General features: G+C 34.5%; 1 protein-coding gene across 14 annotated transcripts in view; it reads left to right on the forward strand.

Annotated features, from left to right (window-relative positions):
• The first annotated feature begins 2227 nt into the window (after positions 1–2227).
• GRIA4 (glutamate ionotropic receptor AMPA type subunit 4) overlaps positions 2228–18586 on the forward strand; it is a 515605-nt gene continuing 499246 nt past the window's right edge. For 6 of the 14 annotated variants that reach the window (XR_010946265.1, XR_010946264.1, XR_010946266.1 and 3 more), the window contains exons 1-3: positions 2229–2626; positions 3085–3258; positions 4448–4606. Coding sequence is in view for 10 of the 14 variants with exons in the window: in XM_067750875.1 (XP_067606976.1) it covers positions 3171–3258; positions 4448–4606 (247 nt within the window). In the remaining 4 variants the exon portion in view is untranslated. Of the gene's footprint in view, positions 2627–2760; positions 3259–4447; positions 4607–18586 lie in introns of those variants that run through there. The other 8 variants (XM_067750880.1, XM_067750879.1, XM_067750878.1 and 5 more) reach the window with 6 other exon arrangements.

Raw genomic sequence — 18586 nt, forward strand, 5'->3', positions numbered from 1 at the left:
AGCCTCCACTTGCCTTCCTTCCGAGTCAACTCTAAAACTTGTTCCATTTTGGTACATCTTAAAGACAAGCATGACATGAGGATATATCTATAAGTATATCCCTGTAGATATAGATATATAGAGAGATAAATAGAGATATCCTACAGAGAAAGATAATTTAGATGCATAAAGTAAAATGGAGGTTTTAATTAACTGAAAAATAGAAATTATAAAAAACCAGATTACTATTTTGGAAAACTATAGTTGTGTCATCTGTGGTCATATTAGTCAAGGTGTCATTATCGTGGTTAGATGAAAAATAAAATGACCGTACTACATGTAGAAATTTAGATGAACAAGATAAGAATTGGTTAACCTTGATTAATACTCTATATGAAAGTAATGCCATTCCATTTAAATAAAAATTAGATTCTGTTAAAAAATAAAAACATAAAACTTGTCCTGCACCTATAGTGATGGTGGCATTACATTATTTGAAACCTCAAATCTTTTGATTTTGAGAAGAACAAAAGTTAATTATTGCCTCTGTGCATTAGGGGGAGCTAGACTAGTTGCCCAACTAGGTTATGAATTTAATGATTTGGTGGGTTTTGAAATTTTAATTTCAGTTAAATTCAACTTGAATTTTATGTGGCTTATTTTATTATCTTCTTATAAGAGAAACAGAATAATATTATTACAGCTTGGTTTTTACATTGACAGAAAAGACAAAAAGGAAAACATTTCAAATCCCACTTGACTTGTAAGACTAAAGCCTTATAAACTGAAGTGACAAATGTATGATTTGTGGTATCCAATTACTCACAATTAAGATGTTTTTTGTCATAACAATCTGTTGTGAAATGTAACAGAAAAGTGGATAAATAACAGCAACAACAAAAAGATGTGACTTTAAAAGCAAAATTCAGAACTTAGAGAAGCACTCTGAAGAAAAGCACTCTGAAGATTTAACAGAGGATTAATTGAGGATTATTAAATGTCATCCTCAAATTCCAACTGTAGGCAATTAGTGATATCTAATGAAAGGAGACTTGAAGGAGTAAAGGCAGTACATATTTCAAGAAGTCTTTACCGGGTGGGCCACACTGATCAATTCTTTCTCCTCTTTTCCCAAATGTTACATCAGATAAGCATAGGCACTTACTATATTCTTTTGTAAAATGTAATGGAAGACAGTACTTTAGGTGTAGAAGACACTAATATGAAGGTATGATACCAGAAGATTTCTAAAATTTCTTACAGTTAACCTTTAAGGAGAATCCCTCCCTCTAATAATTCGTCAAAAGCTTGGCTTTAGCTGATGTGATCCAGCCTTCCAGGCTCTAAAATAATATGATTCAACCAATGGCACCCAAAGAACTGTAAAGATTTAAAACACATTTCCTCTTACATTTTAATGGAATTAGGGTATTAAATATACTGTCTAGGTCAGAAGACCTCAAACCATAAAGAGGAAATCAGAAACCTTTCATTCACTGCTACTGCAGTCACTCTCTCTGGGTGTGGTACAGACTCCATCCAATACAGCCAAGTGAAATGAAGTCTTAAAGGTGACCCTTGGAGAGGCAATGACACCATAGCTCTAAAACTTTCTAGAATAATAAATTTCTTCTACCCATTTAAAACAACTATTGACATCATCAAGGCAGTGCTTAAGTATTCTTGGAGTGACATGGAGTAGAGTGAGTATTCTGGAGCTCCAGCTAAGAAACTATGTGCATGTAAAATACCCCATTTTTCTATCAGGCACAAATACCAACTTGTGCCCACTGCTCCAAGCACTGCCCTTCCCATTCTTCTTCATCAGCCCCTGAACTATGTTCTTGCTACTCCTGAAGTGTGTCTAGCACAGAGGCAAAGTGTCTCTTGAAAAGGTGACTGGAGAGAAAGAACTCTTTAATTACCTTTCCTACTCCTAGTTCCAAGTCTTTCAAAGAACAAGTAGACCCCCTATTCAGTTTTCACCTCTCAGTCTCTTCCCCACCCCGTTCATCACCCTATTTTGTTATTTAAATTAACTTTTTCTTCCTTCCTCTCTTTCCTAAAATGGTTTGACCTCTCTGTGTCTCTTCTCCAGCCTGAACTCCATCAATTCTTTCCTCCTTGGTTCCAGCTTCTTAAACCTGCCTTAGGCTGCCCTTTGCCCCCTTTTCTCATCCTCTTCTCTCTCTCTCGAGCCCCTTCATCTCGTCCATTCCCGTCTCAGGCTCTCCAGATTCCCGGGCTGTTTGCTGGTGAGAAATCTTTGCTGCAGCGAGGACCGGAGTCCCCGCGCGCAGCCCAGTGGCAGAAGAGGGCGAGGCTGAGAGAAAGGCTGAGCTGAAGGAGAGAGAGGCAGCCGGTCCTCCCCGAGAGCCTGCAAGAATGCGGCAGGGGGCCGGGGGCATGGGGAAGTACTAACCCCCCGAGGCCCTGTTCGGGGCTTGAGGACCTGGCCCGCGGGTGAATTTCCTGCCAAGTGCAGCCGCGAAGCAGAGGCGCCCGGAAAGCAGAGAGGGACGCTGGGGGTGCCCATCCCCAGAGTAGGACCCACTGCGAACGCGGGAAGAAGAGAGGCGGGAGTCGTGAAAAGGAAAAACCTGTCTCCAGATTGGCTCTGGAGCGTCGAAGAGACTGAGGCGCTCGGGTGAGCACCCAAGGGATGAAGCCTGCCGAGTAGTGGGCGAGGGGCGTGCGGAGGGAGTGCTGCGCGCTCGCGGAGGGGGCGCGAGGCTCCGGGCTGGTGTAGGCTTTAGGTGGCTGTTGGCTGAAAGGAGCAGCAGAGCGCGTGCGGCGGCCGCGGCGCTAGTGTGTGTGTGTAGGTGAGAAAGCGAGGGCCGAGAGCTAGTGCGAGCTAGGCACAGAGAGAGCGCATGTCTCATCTCTGCGAGCAGCCAGTAGCCGCTCCACCACCATCTTTTGCATGTGTAACATTTGCAGCCGGACAGAAAACCTCTCCCAGGGCTATGGAGACTGCGGGAAAAATCTGGCAGCTCGGGATGGATTGCTAAAGGGAAATAGTCATAACCCCAAACCACCCAAACCTCTCTCCTCTGTTTTTTTTTTTTTTTTTTTTCTTTCTTTTTTGGTTGTTTTTAATTTTAGCGCCATAGTCCTCAATGTCTCTCTGAACAGCCTTTAGGAAGAGTGCGAGAGAAAGAGAGAGCGCGCCAGGGAGAGGAGAAAAGAAGATGAGGATTATTTGCAGACAGATAGTATTGTTATTTTCTGGATTTTGGGGACTCGCCATGGGAGCCTTTCCGAGCAGCGTGCAAATAGGTAAGCTTTGCTCCGGTGGGGTATGCGTGTGGGTGGCTGTAGCAGATATCCGAAAGTGAATCAAATGAGTTACTGATAAGCAATTTAGGGGAACCTTCGGCGGCTCCTTTCCCCTCTGCTTCCCTCTTCCTTTCTCCCCTTTATAAAAAGACTGCCTCTTTGGTGCAGGTTCAGTTAGAACAGCACAGAGCTGCCCACCCGTCCATCCTCAGTCTATACTCCTGTTTCCACCTTTGGATCATGTCGCTTAAGTAGGATTGCAATAAGTTGGGGGGAAAAAACCTCCGTGGGGTTTGGTAGCATTTTATCTGATATTTCTTTTCATTTCTTTCTCTAAAGCATGAAGGGATGTAGAGTTTGTTTAAACAAAACAAAACAAAACACCCCCCCCCCTTCTTCCCGTGCTGTACGCAGCAGCTTTCTCTATTACAGAAAGACACTGTGCAAAAAAGCATTTACACCCACACCTCCTTGTCTTTGCTTGCTACCAGTTAACGGATTCCAAAGTTAGATCCCTTTCCCGGAACCTTTTCTTCTTTTGTTTTCCTCTTGAATCTTTTGCCCTTAATCCTCCCTCTCGACTCTATTTCCAGGGACCCTATCCGTCCTTCGCTTTTCTTGCTATTCTCTCCTGTCTTTTAATGGGACGCAGCAATTGAATTTCTTCCAGCTAAGCCCAGCCTCAGACTGCATCATTTCTCGTAGACAGTGCACAAAACGGTGCTAATTAGGCTGAGTCCAAGAGCTGCATAAAGACAAAGTTCATGTCTCCTTTCTGATTTCCCTCTAACCTGCACTTCACCACATCCCTTGATTTCTGTATTTTAATGCAAATTATCTTTTCTTCCCATCTGCATGCATCTTAGAAATGCCCTGGAGCTGGCTTCTGTAGCAGTGTGCTGAGAATCATGGGCAGTGCAAGAGAGAGAAAGGAAAGCACACTAAATGATCTGTCTCAGAGGTCACGGTGATCATGACAAATTGGGACAGGAAAAGGCTGAGCTGCCTTAAAGACTAAAATATTAAGCATACACCTTAGGGACAAAGGGCAGTCTCCCAAGATGTGGCAGGAATAGCTCCTTAATTGTATGTGTTGGTGAATGGCAGTGAATTTGACAGTTCTTGGGGTGGGTATAGTAACATTTACAAGAGGAGACACTGAATGTGCTTTTTCTGCTGTTTTTAATAGGTGGTCTCTTCATCCGAAACACAGATCAGGAATACACTGCTTTTCGATTAGCAATTTTTCTTCATAACACCAGCCCCAATGCGTCAGAAGCTCCCTTTAATTTGGTACCTCATGTGGACAACATTGAGACAGCCAACAGTTTCGCTGTAACAAATGCTTGTAAGTAAAACATAAGTTGTAGGTAAATGAGAAGAGAATTAAAATGGGGCAATAGAGTCTCCTTCCTCTATATTATTATTATTACTATTATTATTATTATATTTTTAAGAAAGACATTCAAGACCTCCACAGTTTGCTGGTTACAGAGCAAATCAGTTAAAAGTAAGATTTAGTCTCAGGGATATTTAGCTGGTCTTTCTTTCTCTTCCTTCCTTCCTCCCTCCCTCCCTCTTTCTTTTCCACCTCCCTCACTCCCTTCTTCCATCTTTCTTTTTTCTTGAAATTAATTGAAGTTACTTTCTCCTTTAACATTTCAGTATTATTTCTACAACCTGAATATCAAGTTAGTGAAAATTGTACTCAATCTAGTTTTTGGTTTCTGTTCCTTGGTTTTTATTTGCTTTTCACTTGAGTAAGCATATGTCTTGCTTTTAAAGAAGACACATGCTCTCTTACACTGGTAAAGGCAATGGAAGGTTTGCTAACAGTTAGAAAGAGGGGAGCGGTGGTGTGGAGGATATATATTTGAGTCTGTTGGCTGACGCTGCAGATGATCTGGTGATGTCACTTGAGACTGCCCTGCTCTTATATTCTGGGTTGTGAATGTCTCCTGCTATCAGGTAATGCATATATCCTGTGAATATAACTCCATGAATCCTTACCTTGGTGGCAAATCATGTTAGTCTCCAATCCACTGAATTTACAAACCAACCCAGCTGGATCTGTTATTTTATGCAATAAGATTGAGATTTGGTGATCTTACCTAACACTATAATTAAACAGTTGTACAGAGCTCCCCTGCCAAAATACTGTATAACAAAGTAAAAATATAATCAACTGTGTATTAATTTAAAAATCACTAAAATATGATCAGTCAATAGAACATTTAGATTGCATTTTCACTCTTGAGGGAAACATGTTTCACATACCTCCTTATTTTTACATGCTAATTTACTACTGCTCAAAATTTACATGTTAAGATAATGGTTATAGATTATGTAAGACATATAGGAATAGTTTCTATATAAAATTTTGCACAGCAGTAATAAAATATTCAATCTGCTTTGTATGATATTTTTATTATATCAAGTTGAGTATATTTTAATTTTGAAAGTCCTCTTTCTGAGTACAAGTGTATACTGAACAAACTACTGAAATTGAAAACAAGGAGTTTTTGTGTTAGGAGGATATCTGTTTCATTAATTATTTTAATTCATATATATTTGCCATTAATTCATCTAACAAGTGACATGATTACGTTTCCTTTTTTTTGGCATCTAATTACTTTACTTTAGAACTTGATTTCATAAGGAGGTTAAAGATCTGACTTTTTTTTTAACTGCTACAATTGTATTAATTTTCAGGAATCCTCTAGCTCCTTTGGGTACTACTTAATTAAAAAAATCATTTGTTGTATTTAGTAATAAAGTCAATATTGATTATAATGATAATTATATGGGAGTTATTTTTAAGCAGAAATGAACATAAATTAGAGCTAAGTTTGTGGATAGTCATTTTTGAAAATGTCTTAAGTTATTAATTTTTGTTCCAAGTTTTGATAGAGATGTTAACATTTCAAACAGTTCTAGGTATAAAATATTCTTAGTGTGTGATTATTATCTGTTGATTTAAAATTTTTTCTTGTGTCTCTCTTGAGATTCTGTCAACAAAACCATTTCTAAGTTTACAGATAATTCATGATTCAGATATATTTGAAGGTACTTTGTCTACAGTAAATTGCTATATAAGTATTCATTTTTATTATTTAGTTAATGAAAGACTGTCTTAAAAGTGGAGCTATATTCGTTTTATATTTTCTAACTAAGTGCTTCAGTATTTTAAAGTTTATGTTATGGCTTCCAGCTATATAAACTATAAAGTGATAGTTCTTTCTTCTTCCATATCATATGTTAATCTCATTCAGGAAAATTTTAATTAGTATTATATTATTTATGTAATAAAAATATTGTATAAAATAAAGTGTACTGGTAAAGAACCTGTAAACATAAGAAATTGCTAAGAATCTGTACACAGAATGAAAAAGTTTAAAAAAAGGTATAAAATATAGGTAATATGCTATTCTTTAACATGTTAGAATTGAGAAAATTAAAGCTAAGTAAACTAAGTCCGCTTATTTTGATTCCAAGTGTAAGGCAATGTTAGTGGTGTCATGTTTTTCATAATCACATATAACTGACTTTGCATACATGCTTAAAATATTTTTAAAAAACATAAATTGTAAATAAGGAAAAAACCCATTTTCTAGTGAAGAAAAGGAAAAAATTTTGACAAATGAGTATGCCAAATGTCCTTAAGGCAAATCTAAGCAGAATTTGGGAAAAATCAATGGTCAGAGAGCGTGGGTCAGGTGATTGGTGTTTGTTAAATGGACTGACCTAGAGCATGTAGACGCGTGATTTTCCAGTCTAATTAAAGGTGACACGTAAGCAATAAGTATGAGGCAAACTCATATATCAAGCTGTATGCCTTTGGGTACAAAAGGATAAAAATAGTGTTCTGTAGAATTAACATGGAACTTATTCCTCACAGTGATACAGGCTAGATTTAAAAATTTTTCATGTTGGATTAAATATACATATATTTTTTAAATATAAAAAAATATATGTGTCTGGCTAGGTTTATCTTAAATACAATTTTCCTGCAGTGTGCCCTTGTAAAACTTCATAATCTAGTGTCTTTGTGAATAAGGGCCACTAAACAGGATATGTTTAGTTTACGGAATGTATACTTAAAGACAAAAAAGACAGATTAAAGAATAAAGAGTATTATTGGTCATCTATTGGACAGATGTAATTTAACATTGGTTCTTCTGCCTCAAAATTAATTTAGCATTCTAAGAATACTTCAGACAATCTAAACATTCTGTGTATAGAGTTTACATACTGCATAAGTATAAATCCAATTAACTCAAATTTTTCACGTTTGGTATAAATCCCAAGTTGCTGAGAGAGGGTGGGGATAATTTTGGCTTATAGTTTCATTTTATTTTTTTTACAATATTTGTGTAAGATTAAATTAAAATATTGTTCTCATTTTAAACTATTCACATGGTTGAAAAATCACACTTTGCTAAGTATAAAACTGAAATTATAAGAAATACAGATAATATAGAATTATGACATATTTCAATAACAAAGTATAGGTGTAATAAATAGCCCAAGTAGTCAAATTTCAAAATGTAATTAAAGGTATACATTTCTTTGTTGTAATCTATTCAAAGTATGGTGTACGGCAAAATAAATTTATTTAAAAAATAAATTCAATACGGACTGTCCTTTAATAAATTAATTTAATAAAATATTAAATATTCAATATGGAATGTCCTCTAATAAAATATTATACAGTTGACCCAAAATAGCTATCCTTGCAAACAAACATGTTAGTTAAATTGAATATGTTCTTTACAAAACATTTGAGACAACCTGAAAAAGCAGGCTATGTTCTTATATTTTTCTAATAGTTAATTAATAAAGATATTTTGGTTTGGAGGATGATGTATCTTAAATTTTGCCAAAGAAGTAATAACGAAAATACTAAAATAATCTATCCCAAGCTTTCTAAAAGATAAAAAGATGAGACATTGCAATTATTAATTTAGTCCAGTTACGTTAGCTATCCTGTAAAAGAATCAGTCTTTAATAAGTAAGGCAGTCCCTTTACAATATAATCCACAGATGTTCAGTTTCTCAAATGATTCTTTTAATTTCATATGGGTAGTAGGAAAAACATAGTGAAATAGATCAAGTACTCATGTATTGTCCCTTAGGTGAAATAATAAGAGAATTTTGTGGAATATTCCCAACTTTTTAAACTTGGATAGGAAAGACCAACTGGTTAATATTTTTGTTTTATTTTTTACAAATAATGTGTTTATCTTACTCTCCTTTTCTGTCTAAAATCTGTCTATTCAGTAGTTTACAACATGATGGATAGGAAAGTTGTAAGTCAAAAATAGAATGCATATTATATCCTAGTAATGATGAGAAAGTTGTTCTTTTTAAGTTAAATATTAGTTCTATTTGTGATGGGTTTAGTTATCAACTCTAAATACCCAGTTGTGTGCCACTTGTAAAAGTAGGTTGGTATGTAAAATATACTTGTTTAGTTAATCTAAATACATTGAAAATGTGACATTATATCCGGTAGGCTCTGCAGGCAGAGCTTATATAATAGGGACTTAATTCAAACTTGTTTAAGGGTACTAAATAATACAAACTTTTGGCTTTAATTCAACAATGTTTAAGTTTTGTACATTTTCCTTCTCAAGGACATGTAGTCCTAAAAAGACATTCTAAGAGTTTATATTGGACTGATATAATAATCTTAAAAATGCTAAAAATAAGTTCTGATGGTTTGACCTGCAAAGTTGTTCGCAGAAATACATTAAATACTATTTGACTTTTGATTATTTTTAGGAAAATGAGTGACTGTCATTAGATTTCCTTATTTTGAATTGATAGCAAGATTCTATGTTGATTTGAAATAATTCTTTAGTTTTATAATATTCTTTCCCTCTTTTTCTTAATTTTCCCCATGAGATTGATGACAAAGATGAGTCACATTTCTATGGCTTGTCCCTTTCTTAAATGATGCACAATTTGCATTGATGTATTTCAGAATTGTCACAGTACTAAGCTTTCTTAAAGCCATTTGAAAAACTCTCTGAACTGTTTTTTTTCTTGTGGATTCTCCCAAGGGTTTTTTATTTCTCAAAGAGGAAAAAAATTTTACTTTCTGACATTGGGAAATATGTATATGTCTTATTTACAGAATTTTACTATAGTTCAGGAATTTAAAATGAAGAATAAATACCATACACCTTACATTTTACTACAACACATAGTTTTTAAACTGCTTTTATGTACATGATTTTATTTGACCTCAAGCTAGTCTTTGAGTGAGACTGTCTGAGAAGATAGTCATTATTTTTTAGTTATTATTTTTTAGTTAAGCCAGCTTTGACTCAAAGAAGTTACTTGACTTGCCAAAGACCATGTAGCTAATAAGTTGCAGAGCCTGAGTTTGAACTCAGGTCTTCTAATTACTATCCTAGTACTTTAACCAGGAGACCGTAGGATGTGAAAACTACATCTGTATTGAGATTACTTGAACCAAGAAAGAAAAGAATTGTCATTTTTTTTCTAATTTAATTGTAACATTTTGAAGAAAATAGGGCAAGACATTTCTGGCAACTTATTCATTAATCAGATGGCAGTGAGTGATATAACAAAGACTGAAGCCATATTGTGTAGTGAATTTGTCCATTCATTCAGTAGATTAGATAATAAACATATCCATTTATTCATGAAACATACTTATCAAGGGTAACTGTATTTAAGACACTATACTAGAAATGAGCATACAGAAACTTATAAGAGTAGTTGTTGCCCTCAAGAAGCTAATAGTCTAGGGGGAAAGATGTACAAGCCAGTTATCACAGTACAGTAAGACAAAGTATTATGACAGAGAAACAGTGTTATGACAGACATTAACACAGGAAGGAACATCAAACTTGTCATGGTATCCTAGGGGAAATGTTATCTGATCTGGGTGTTAAGACTCTAGTTGAGTTATTTGAAAAATAGAGAGGAAGGAAGGCACGCCTGGCCAAAGGAGCAGAACATGACAAGGCACCAAGGTGTGGCAGGGCCAGGTGTGATTGAGCCACTGGATATGGTTTAGTCTGGCTGTAGAGTATTGATTGTACTGGGAAGGAGAGGTGTGCTAAGGGGCAGGGCTTTGTAGATCCACACAGGATCTTGTAGCTCTTGTAAGGAGACTCTTCTGAATAAAAAGGGGGACCCATAAATGATTTAAAAACAACAGTGACATGATGAGATTTATGTTTTACAAAGAACAGGATGATTTCAAGAAAGAGAATGTATTAGAAGGGGGCAAAATGGGAAGAAAAAAACAGTTGAGTCTTGAAGTAATGCAATTTAGGATGATTAAGTGCTTGAATAAAAGTAGAAGCACTAAGGAGAGAGAAAAGTACATAGATCTAAGAATACAGAACTGTTGACAGAACTTAGTGATAGATTGGATGTCTGTGTGGGAGAATGGAAAGGAAGTATGGTAAGAATTAAAGATGATTTCTTCAATTTTTGGTCTGGAAAAATGATTAGATAGCAGTACCATCAACTAGGAAGGGACACACAGGAGCAGATTTGAATGGGGAAGATGAGTATGGTATGGATGTACTGATTTTGAGGAGTTTAAGAGACATCCAAATGCAGTAGAGAGTTGGACATGTGTATCTGGGGCTCTTGGGCTCAGTTTGAACTAAAGAGAGACATTTGATAATGGCTGAAACCATGGATGTGGGCAAAATCATACAGAGAGAGCAAAAACATTGAACAGAATGTTGAGGACATAAATCCAGGAAATACAGTACTTGAGGGACAGAGAGAGAAAAAGAGACTGAAGGAAATGGGTCAGTGAGTTCAGATGAAAATGAGGCAAGAGTAATTTCACAGGAGCCAAGAAATGGGAAGAATTTCAAGTAAATAGTCATCAACCTTGTCACTGGCTGCAGAATTTTAATAATGAGTTGCATGGATAATTGATCTTTAACAAGTCTTTCCTTCTTTATTCTTTAGTGTTCTTTTGTATTTTGACCAGAAAAAACACAACCTTTATTAATCCCACATAAATTCTATTAATATATACTCTTTCATGTATGTTGGCCTAGAATAGTCTTATGTTTTATTTAGAGGTAGGGAGAGTCTTTTCTGGACTTTTGAGCCACATAGGCTTCAATTTACAACCTGATAGTGGGTAAGTTACTTAACACTTTTGAGCCACAGTTTCTTCGTTCATTAACATACAAAACACATGAATTTTATGAATATTAGAAAAGTGTTTGGAAAATATTTAGCCTATAACTCAATTAAATTTAGTCGTATTACATTCTTTGACATATAGAACATTTATTTCAAAACCAATGCTAAAACTTCGAGTTTATTTATATTTTCTGTTTATATTTTGAAAAAGCAATTTATGTTTTGAATAAATATATTTTGTTGATATTTCATAGGAATGTTTTTGACCTCTAACTGAATTGTTAATTTTAGTTTATATACACAAATCTAAATGCATATTTTTTAAAATTATTTCTAAGTCCTATGAGAGGGTAACTTTGTCTGGGATCTATGGACCATTTGGAGAGAGAACTGGTTCATGGATGGATTAAAGAGATTGATGAATTCTCGTAATTGCATGCAAAATTATGTGTTCATGAGCACGGTGTGTGTGTGTGTTTACAGAGAGACAGTCTAAACTTTTGAACAGCTTCTCAATGAATTCCAGTTACAAGAAAAAGAAAAAAAAAAGCCCACAGCCCTAAAGGAGCTACACATATATTAGATAAATGCACAGTACTTCATTCTCTACCTTCTTCATTTCAAAAAAAAAAAAAAAGAAGAAGAAGAAAGCCAGTTGGATTTTATCTTTGAAACTAACCTGGAATTTTCCCATAAACTCCATCTCCAGTAGCTTCTTCCTTGTCATAGAAAATAATCAGTGTGTCCTAGCTGGAAAAATGCTTGACTTGGTCCTCTGCCTCTTAAACTGTCATCATATTATTTTTATTCCTTCTCTTACTATCAAAAGTTCTACATATTCCACATCAGCTCCTTCTATTTTTATCACGATTTACCTTCTCCCTTAACCATCACCACTCCTGCAACAGTGTTCTTGAAGGTCATCAGTGACTTACAGAATAGTAAATCCCATTTTTCCTTAGTCATTGTCTTTTAATATTGTAGTTTGCAGGATTTGACATAGCTGATAACTCCCTGTTCTTTGAAACTCATTTCTCCTCGATAATAATAGCTACTGATTATGTGCCAAGTCTCTGTGTTAGTTACCTCAATTCTTACACAACTCTAGAAGCAGACATCATTATTATTTTAATTATTTATGTGGAGAAACTGAAGATCTGTTGTTAAGAAAATTTGCCTAATGACAAGTATCCAGGGCATCAGATCTTGAAGTCAGTTTTGCCTGCCATTCACACTATAGTATCTTGGTTAGTACAGTATTCACAAGATAGCCATCACTCTGTGACAGTAGCTAGATAACTCCTAATTTAAATAGAAAGATGTTTTCTTCAAAGTTAGTTCTTTAACAATTTTCATTTACTCCAGTGAATATGTCCATTTTACACTGGACATCGAGTTTTCTATGTGATTTGTAATGCAACACAGAAATTTGAGTATTCTAAATGATAATGCTCTCATTACTTTATATTTCCAAATTCATGTTATAAATACCACCAGGTGTAAAAATTAATAAGTGGGTCTTTATATGTTACACAAACAGTGTTGGATACTTCATTAGTTGGCCAACCTACATAAGTTTTATAGGAATGTTATTTGATTTCAGAATAACTACATCTATTCGAATCGAAACATATTTTCCCCAGTGCTTTAAAGATTTGCTTAGCTGTCAGGGATTTCATTTCAGTTTTCCTTTACACGTTTTTGGATTCCAATAAACATAGTGAGGATTGTCTTAAAGATCATCACCCTAAGTCAAATTTTCTGCAGTCTTCATAGCATCATCACTTGTCTCCAACTTAATAAAACTACTAGTGTCATAAATAAAAAGTTCAACATTATCTCAAAAATAAAGGGTAAAAAAATTGAGATGTAGTATTTTCTTTGAATAAGCCATTGTATTTCTCCAGTTACAGCAAAAATTACACCATAAGCTGTAATCATTGTTTGCTTACTTTTGTTGCTTATCTGCTTTTTCTAAAATAGGCAGTTTCTCATCAGTAACTTTAAATATATTATACCTTGTGATCTTTCCATTTTTCATATTTTATCTTTTTAAACTGACACAAAAATTTCAAATAATTTAGAAGTCTTAAATAGGCAAAATATTTTTGCAGTCTCACCACATAGAGATAATCACAGTAAATAGGGTTTATAGATCTTTCCAGACTTCTTTTCTTATCTGTATAGACCTAGGTAGAGAGATAAGAGTATTATAAACATAAGGTACTAATATATATCTATTGAATAAATGAAACTTTTTAATAAAAATGATATTAATTTATACCTATATTTTATTATTTTATTTCATTTATCATAAAATGTTTTCTGTCAGTTATATACTATACTTATATAGAGCTATCTTATTTTCTTTTACTGCTACATAATGTCATTGTGCAAAGTTACTATGATAAATGTACACTCTGGATCAACATTTAGGTTGTTTCCACATTTTTTATATTACAAACAGAATAGCAGTAAAACTACTTGAGTACCTGTGTGAATATTCCTGTAGGATTAATTCCTGAAAATGAAATTACTATATCAAATAATGTGGATTATTGCTTTTAGTACATATTGTCAGTGTCTTCTCCTCAAAAACAAAGTATTATTTAAATTTACAGCCACCTAAATGTGAGAATAATTGTTTTTCTATGACCTGCTAACACTAGTCATTATCAGTCTCTTGAATCTTCACTTGTCCTGATGGATAAAAATGACATCTAGTTGCTACTTTAATTTACATGTTTTTGATTAATAGTGTGGCTGAGAATATTTTCCTATATTTATAAGACCATGTATATCTTTCTGTGTGAACTGTTGTTCTTTTACTTTGCCAGTGTTTTCTATTTGAGGGAGTGTTTTACATGCTAAGAAATGAACCCTTTGTCATGTATGTTGCAAATTATTTTTCTACTGTGCCTTTGGCTTCCACCTTCATTTATGATGCCTTTTACTGTACAGATATTTTAAATTTTTATGTACTCAAATCTGTGAGTCATTTTCTTTATGGCTTCTAGGTTTCATGCTTTGCTTATAAAGGTATTCCTGTCCTTAAAACTATATAATATTATTCCACATTTTTCTAGTATACTTTATGGTTTAAAATTTTATATTTATAATGCTAACTCTTTTGGAATTTATTTTCTTATGTGTGTTAGGAATTGATCTTTATTTTTTTCTGCTCTAATTATTTGAATAAGCTATTCTTTTACAACTTCTTTGAACTGATATATTTGTGCAGATCTCCGTTATCATGACTGAATTTGAGCTTGAGCAGAAGTTCTGCATATTACCTCTTCTCAAGTTCTCCTATTTGCTTTTCTTCATCTACCTTTCCTGACAGTCCCTAGTGGTCATATTTCTAGTTTTGATATTTTTCTCATCTGCTTTCTTGCTCCATCTATTACTTTCCTAGGTTTTTTCCTGTTGTCATTTAACATCTGACCAGGTCCTCTTGCTCCTATCTCCAAAGTACATTACAAGTATTTCCACCTTTCTCCATTTCTATCCCACAGTTCTAGTCCAAGTTAATGGTACTTTTCTAATAATTTCATAGTTAATCTGCTTCTACCTTACCTCTCCCATCCACTTTACATACAGGAGCCAGTGGTTCCCTTCAGAATTGAAAGAAGAGACATTTTTCATTACTTAAAACCCTCCAATGGCTTTTCAGTCTCTTAGAGTAAAATTGCAACTCTTTAACAGGCTCTGATTATAAGCATGATCTGACTCCTGCCCATCTTTTTGCCTTGTTCTCCATGCTGAAGTTTTCTCATTCTTCTTTTTGTTTCCTGAACATCCTTTAACCCTTTCATTCTTTTTTCTATACCTTTGTACTTTCCATTACCTTTTTTTGGAGAGGGGCTGTTCCTCCAATCCAGTTATTGCTTGACTAGCTTTTTCTGAATCTTCAGGACTCAGGTCAAAGTCATCACCTAAAAGAAACCTTCCTTGCCAGCCTCTCTAGAGTAAGCTTTCCCACTCCCAAACTCCAATTACTTTATATTGCATTACCAACCGTATGATAATCTTTGCATTTATTACAATCTGTAATTATTATTTTCATTTGTTTACATATTTATCATCTATAATTCCCCACTAGGAAATAAACTCCCAGAACCAAGGCCTTTATCTGCCTTGTTAAACAATATATCCTCATAGCCTTGCACAATACCTGGTACAAAGCAAGGATCAGTAAATATCTTTGAATATAAGAATGAACAGTATGTGATGAGTTTTCTCTCCACTCATCCTTGGGGCATCCTTAAGATAGCTAAGACTTTTCATGTGTTATCTTAGAAAAAAATGAACAGAAGTAGTGGATCCAAAATGAACAATGAGGTAGTGGATCCAAAATAAATGTTATGTGTCTTCCTTATCTTAAGCATGTTTTTTTCTCATTTGTTTTCATTAGAGTCAATTGATGGGATGGGTTAAAAAAGGAGGAAAGTAAGTCCTATAAAGAACAAAGTGGGACAGTTAATGCAAATTGACGTACATTGTGCTGGCCAGAGAGCACTTTGATAAATTTAAATCTGGTAGAAGAGAACTTCTAGGTACTTATAACATGTGGTGTCTGCTGACAAAAGAACTAGAAAACGCTGATACAATCTGCTTTCAGAATAGGAGAAAGCCCATGTGGGAAGCCCAGGTGTACCAGTAAGCATACCAGGTGTACTAGTAAGCATACTCAGGAGAACCATCTGTTCAGACATTGACTGCTTCCTTAGCACTTCTTAAAGTTCATGAAACTAGAAGATGTGAAAGAAGGCATCTGGAGTCAAACATACGATGAAAACCTGTCAATTCTTGATTATCCACATTGCATTTTCTATAGTAAATTTCACAATTTGCTTGTTTCTATAGCCCTTATCCCTCCCTCTTTTGAAATTAGTTTACCCTGTGTAAATTACTTAAATTTTAAACTATGTATATAATCTTACCTTGGCAAGTTTGAAAGATATTTCACTACTTCTCTGCTCCAAAGACTTAGAATCAAGATAAATATTTTTTTTCTGAAAAACATATGCATGCTTTCTTTTTTCTTAATGGAACACTTGTAAGTCCAAATGTTTCCCTTTTTCCTCTGATAACCAAGGAGCTCAATTTCACATTTACTGAGCAGTAACAACATTGATCCCATTAAAAATTAGCTTTGTTTTTATATTTGGATTTTTCTTAAATAATATATGTCAATAATATATGAGTACGATATAAACATTATGTTTATAAATATACCTTAAAAGACTATGCACATCATTTTAAGAAGGAAACACAAAGGTACAGCAGCTATAAATTAAAAGTATAAATGATATCCCTTTTAACAAAGATGTTGATCAGCTTTTGCTTGAATAGTTAACTTTCCTGTATAGTACTTTCTGTATATTGTGTATACCTTGGAAGATGATAGATAGATAGATAGATAATCTGTCAAATCCATTAGACTGCGAGTTCCTTGAGGACAAGGATGATACCTTATTAGTACCTCTATTTTGAGGGTCTTTCACTGTGCCAGGAACAATTATGTTCCATACTTAATAAATGTCTGCTGATTATGAGAGGAGGAAAAGGAGGAAAGGAATCCATTTCTTGGTTGGGTATTATAACAACTAATTCTTAGCCAGAATTGAATAACATAACATAAATCAACTTCTTCTCTATATGACTCAAACACTTCACATTTTTGAAAACAGTTAACACAAGTCCCCTTTGTACTTCCCCAAGCTAAATAACATTTCCTTGTATAACATAGTTTCTAAAACCATTAACAACCTAGTTCTGGCATTCTGAATATCCCATGGATTTATCATAATTTTATTAAAATATATTGACCTGAATTAACCCGATTCTCCTGTCATGATCTGTCTAGAATTAAACCACATTTTTGACACTCATGATTATGATCTGACATGATCTGTCCAGGTGAGAATGTTAATTCCGATTATTTAGGCATTTTGCATATAAAGTGTAGACCAAGATTATTTGAGTTTTAATTAGTTTGTTACATCACTCTGTTCTTGTTAAATTCATAGTCAATTAAAACTTAACACTTTGCCCTTTTTTCCACATGAATTGCTACAAATCAACTTCTCCATAGGCATTTTTTAAAATTCAAAATGAAAGATTTTACATGTACACTCTTAAATTTCAACTTGTTTGGAAACATCAAGACCATCTTGAGTCATAATTAAGTTAGCTATAAACTATTTTAAATTCCATGTGACTCTTCACTATATGATTATCCTTATTGATGATTAAAATTAAAAACAGGCTGTGATACCAGGTCATGAACCAATACTCTTTAGGTATGTGTGGTAGTTAAATGTGAATTATCCTATAATAATTGATCAAATTTTTCCATGTTGTTTATAAAGATTGTCATTTCATTGCACTTGTATTTTTTAAACATTAAAACAAACACAAAGGCCATCAAATTTAATTGAAAAAGAAAATTTCAAATTACTCAAGATGGCTGGGGCATTTAAAATTGATACAATGCTTTTGAAAATCAATTTGTCACAATGTATCAAAAACATTACAAATTGTAAATCATTTGAACTCAGGAATACAGGAAAATCTCTAGCCATGAAAATGCTCATTAAAGCATTACTTGGCAGTATTTAGTTGGAGGAATGGTTAAATTAATTAAAGTCTAGCCAGACTGTTTAAGGAAGAATGTCAGTCATGACAGTCCTCTATCTGACTTGTCCCAACAGTTGAGTTCAGGAATTTGAGTTCAGCTTACTATCTCAACCATGTATCTTCAGACTGCAAACCAGGCCATTTATGATAATAGGCAGGTTGGAAAAGAGTTGGTATCTGTGGGAGTTGGTATCTGTTGGGATCTGTGGGAGGGAAAAAAATGAACAAACAGGCATCATTAATAATGTGTTTAAAGGCAATTAAGTCTCCTTACAGATTGGTATAGATGGTTATAGAACACAGCATATACATTCCAGATTAAATTTCAGACTATTCTCCCTTTTTTTTAGTTATCGACCTTCGTAGAAGTGTATAATTTAATTTATTTGGCACAGATGAGCATCTGTACTAAAATTGTGATTTGTCACTCAATCACATATAGAGTATTAAGAACGGGTTTTAAAAAAGTAAGCTGAGCCTGGAGGGGTGGGATAGGGAGGGTGGGAGGGAGGGAGATGCAAGAGGGAAGAGATAT

The sequence above is a fragment of the Pseudorca crassidens genome, chromosome 9 (genome assembly GCF_039906515.1).
Source record: "Pseudorca crassidens isolate mPseCra1 chromosome 9, mPseCra1.hap1, whole genome shotgun sequence".
NCBI classification, from domain to species: Eukaryota; Metazoa; Chordata; class Mammalia; order Artiodactyla; family Delphinidae; genus Pseudorca; species Pseudorca crassidens.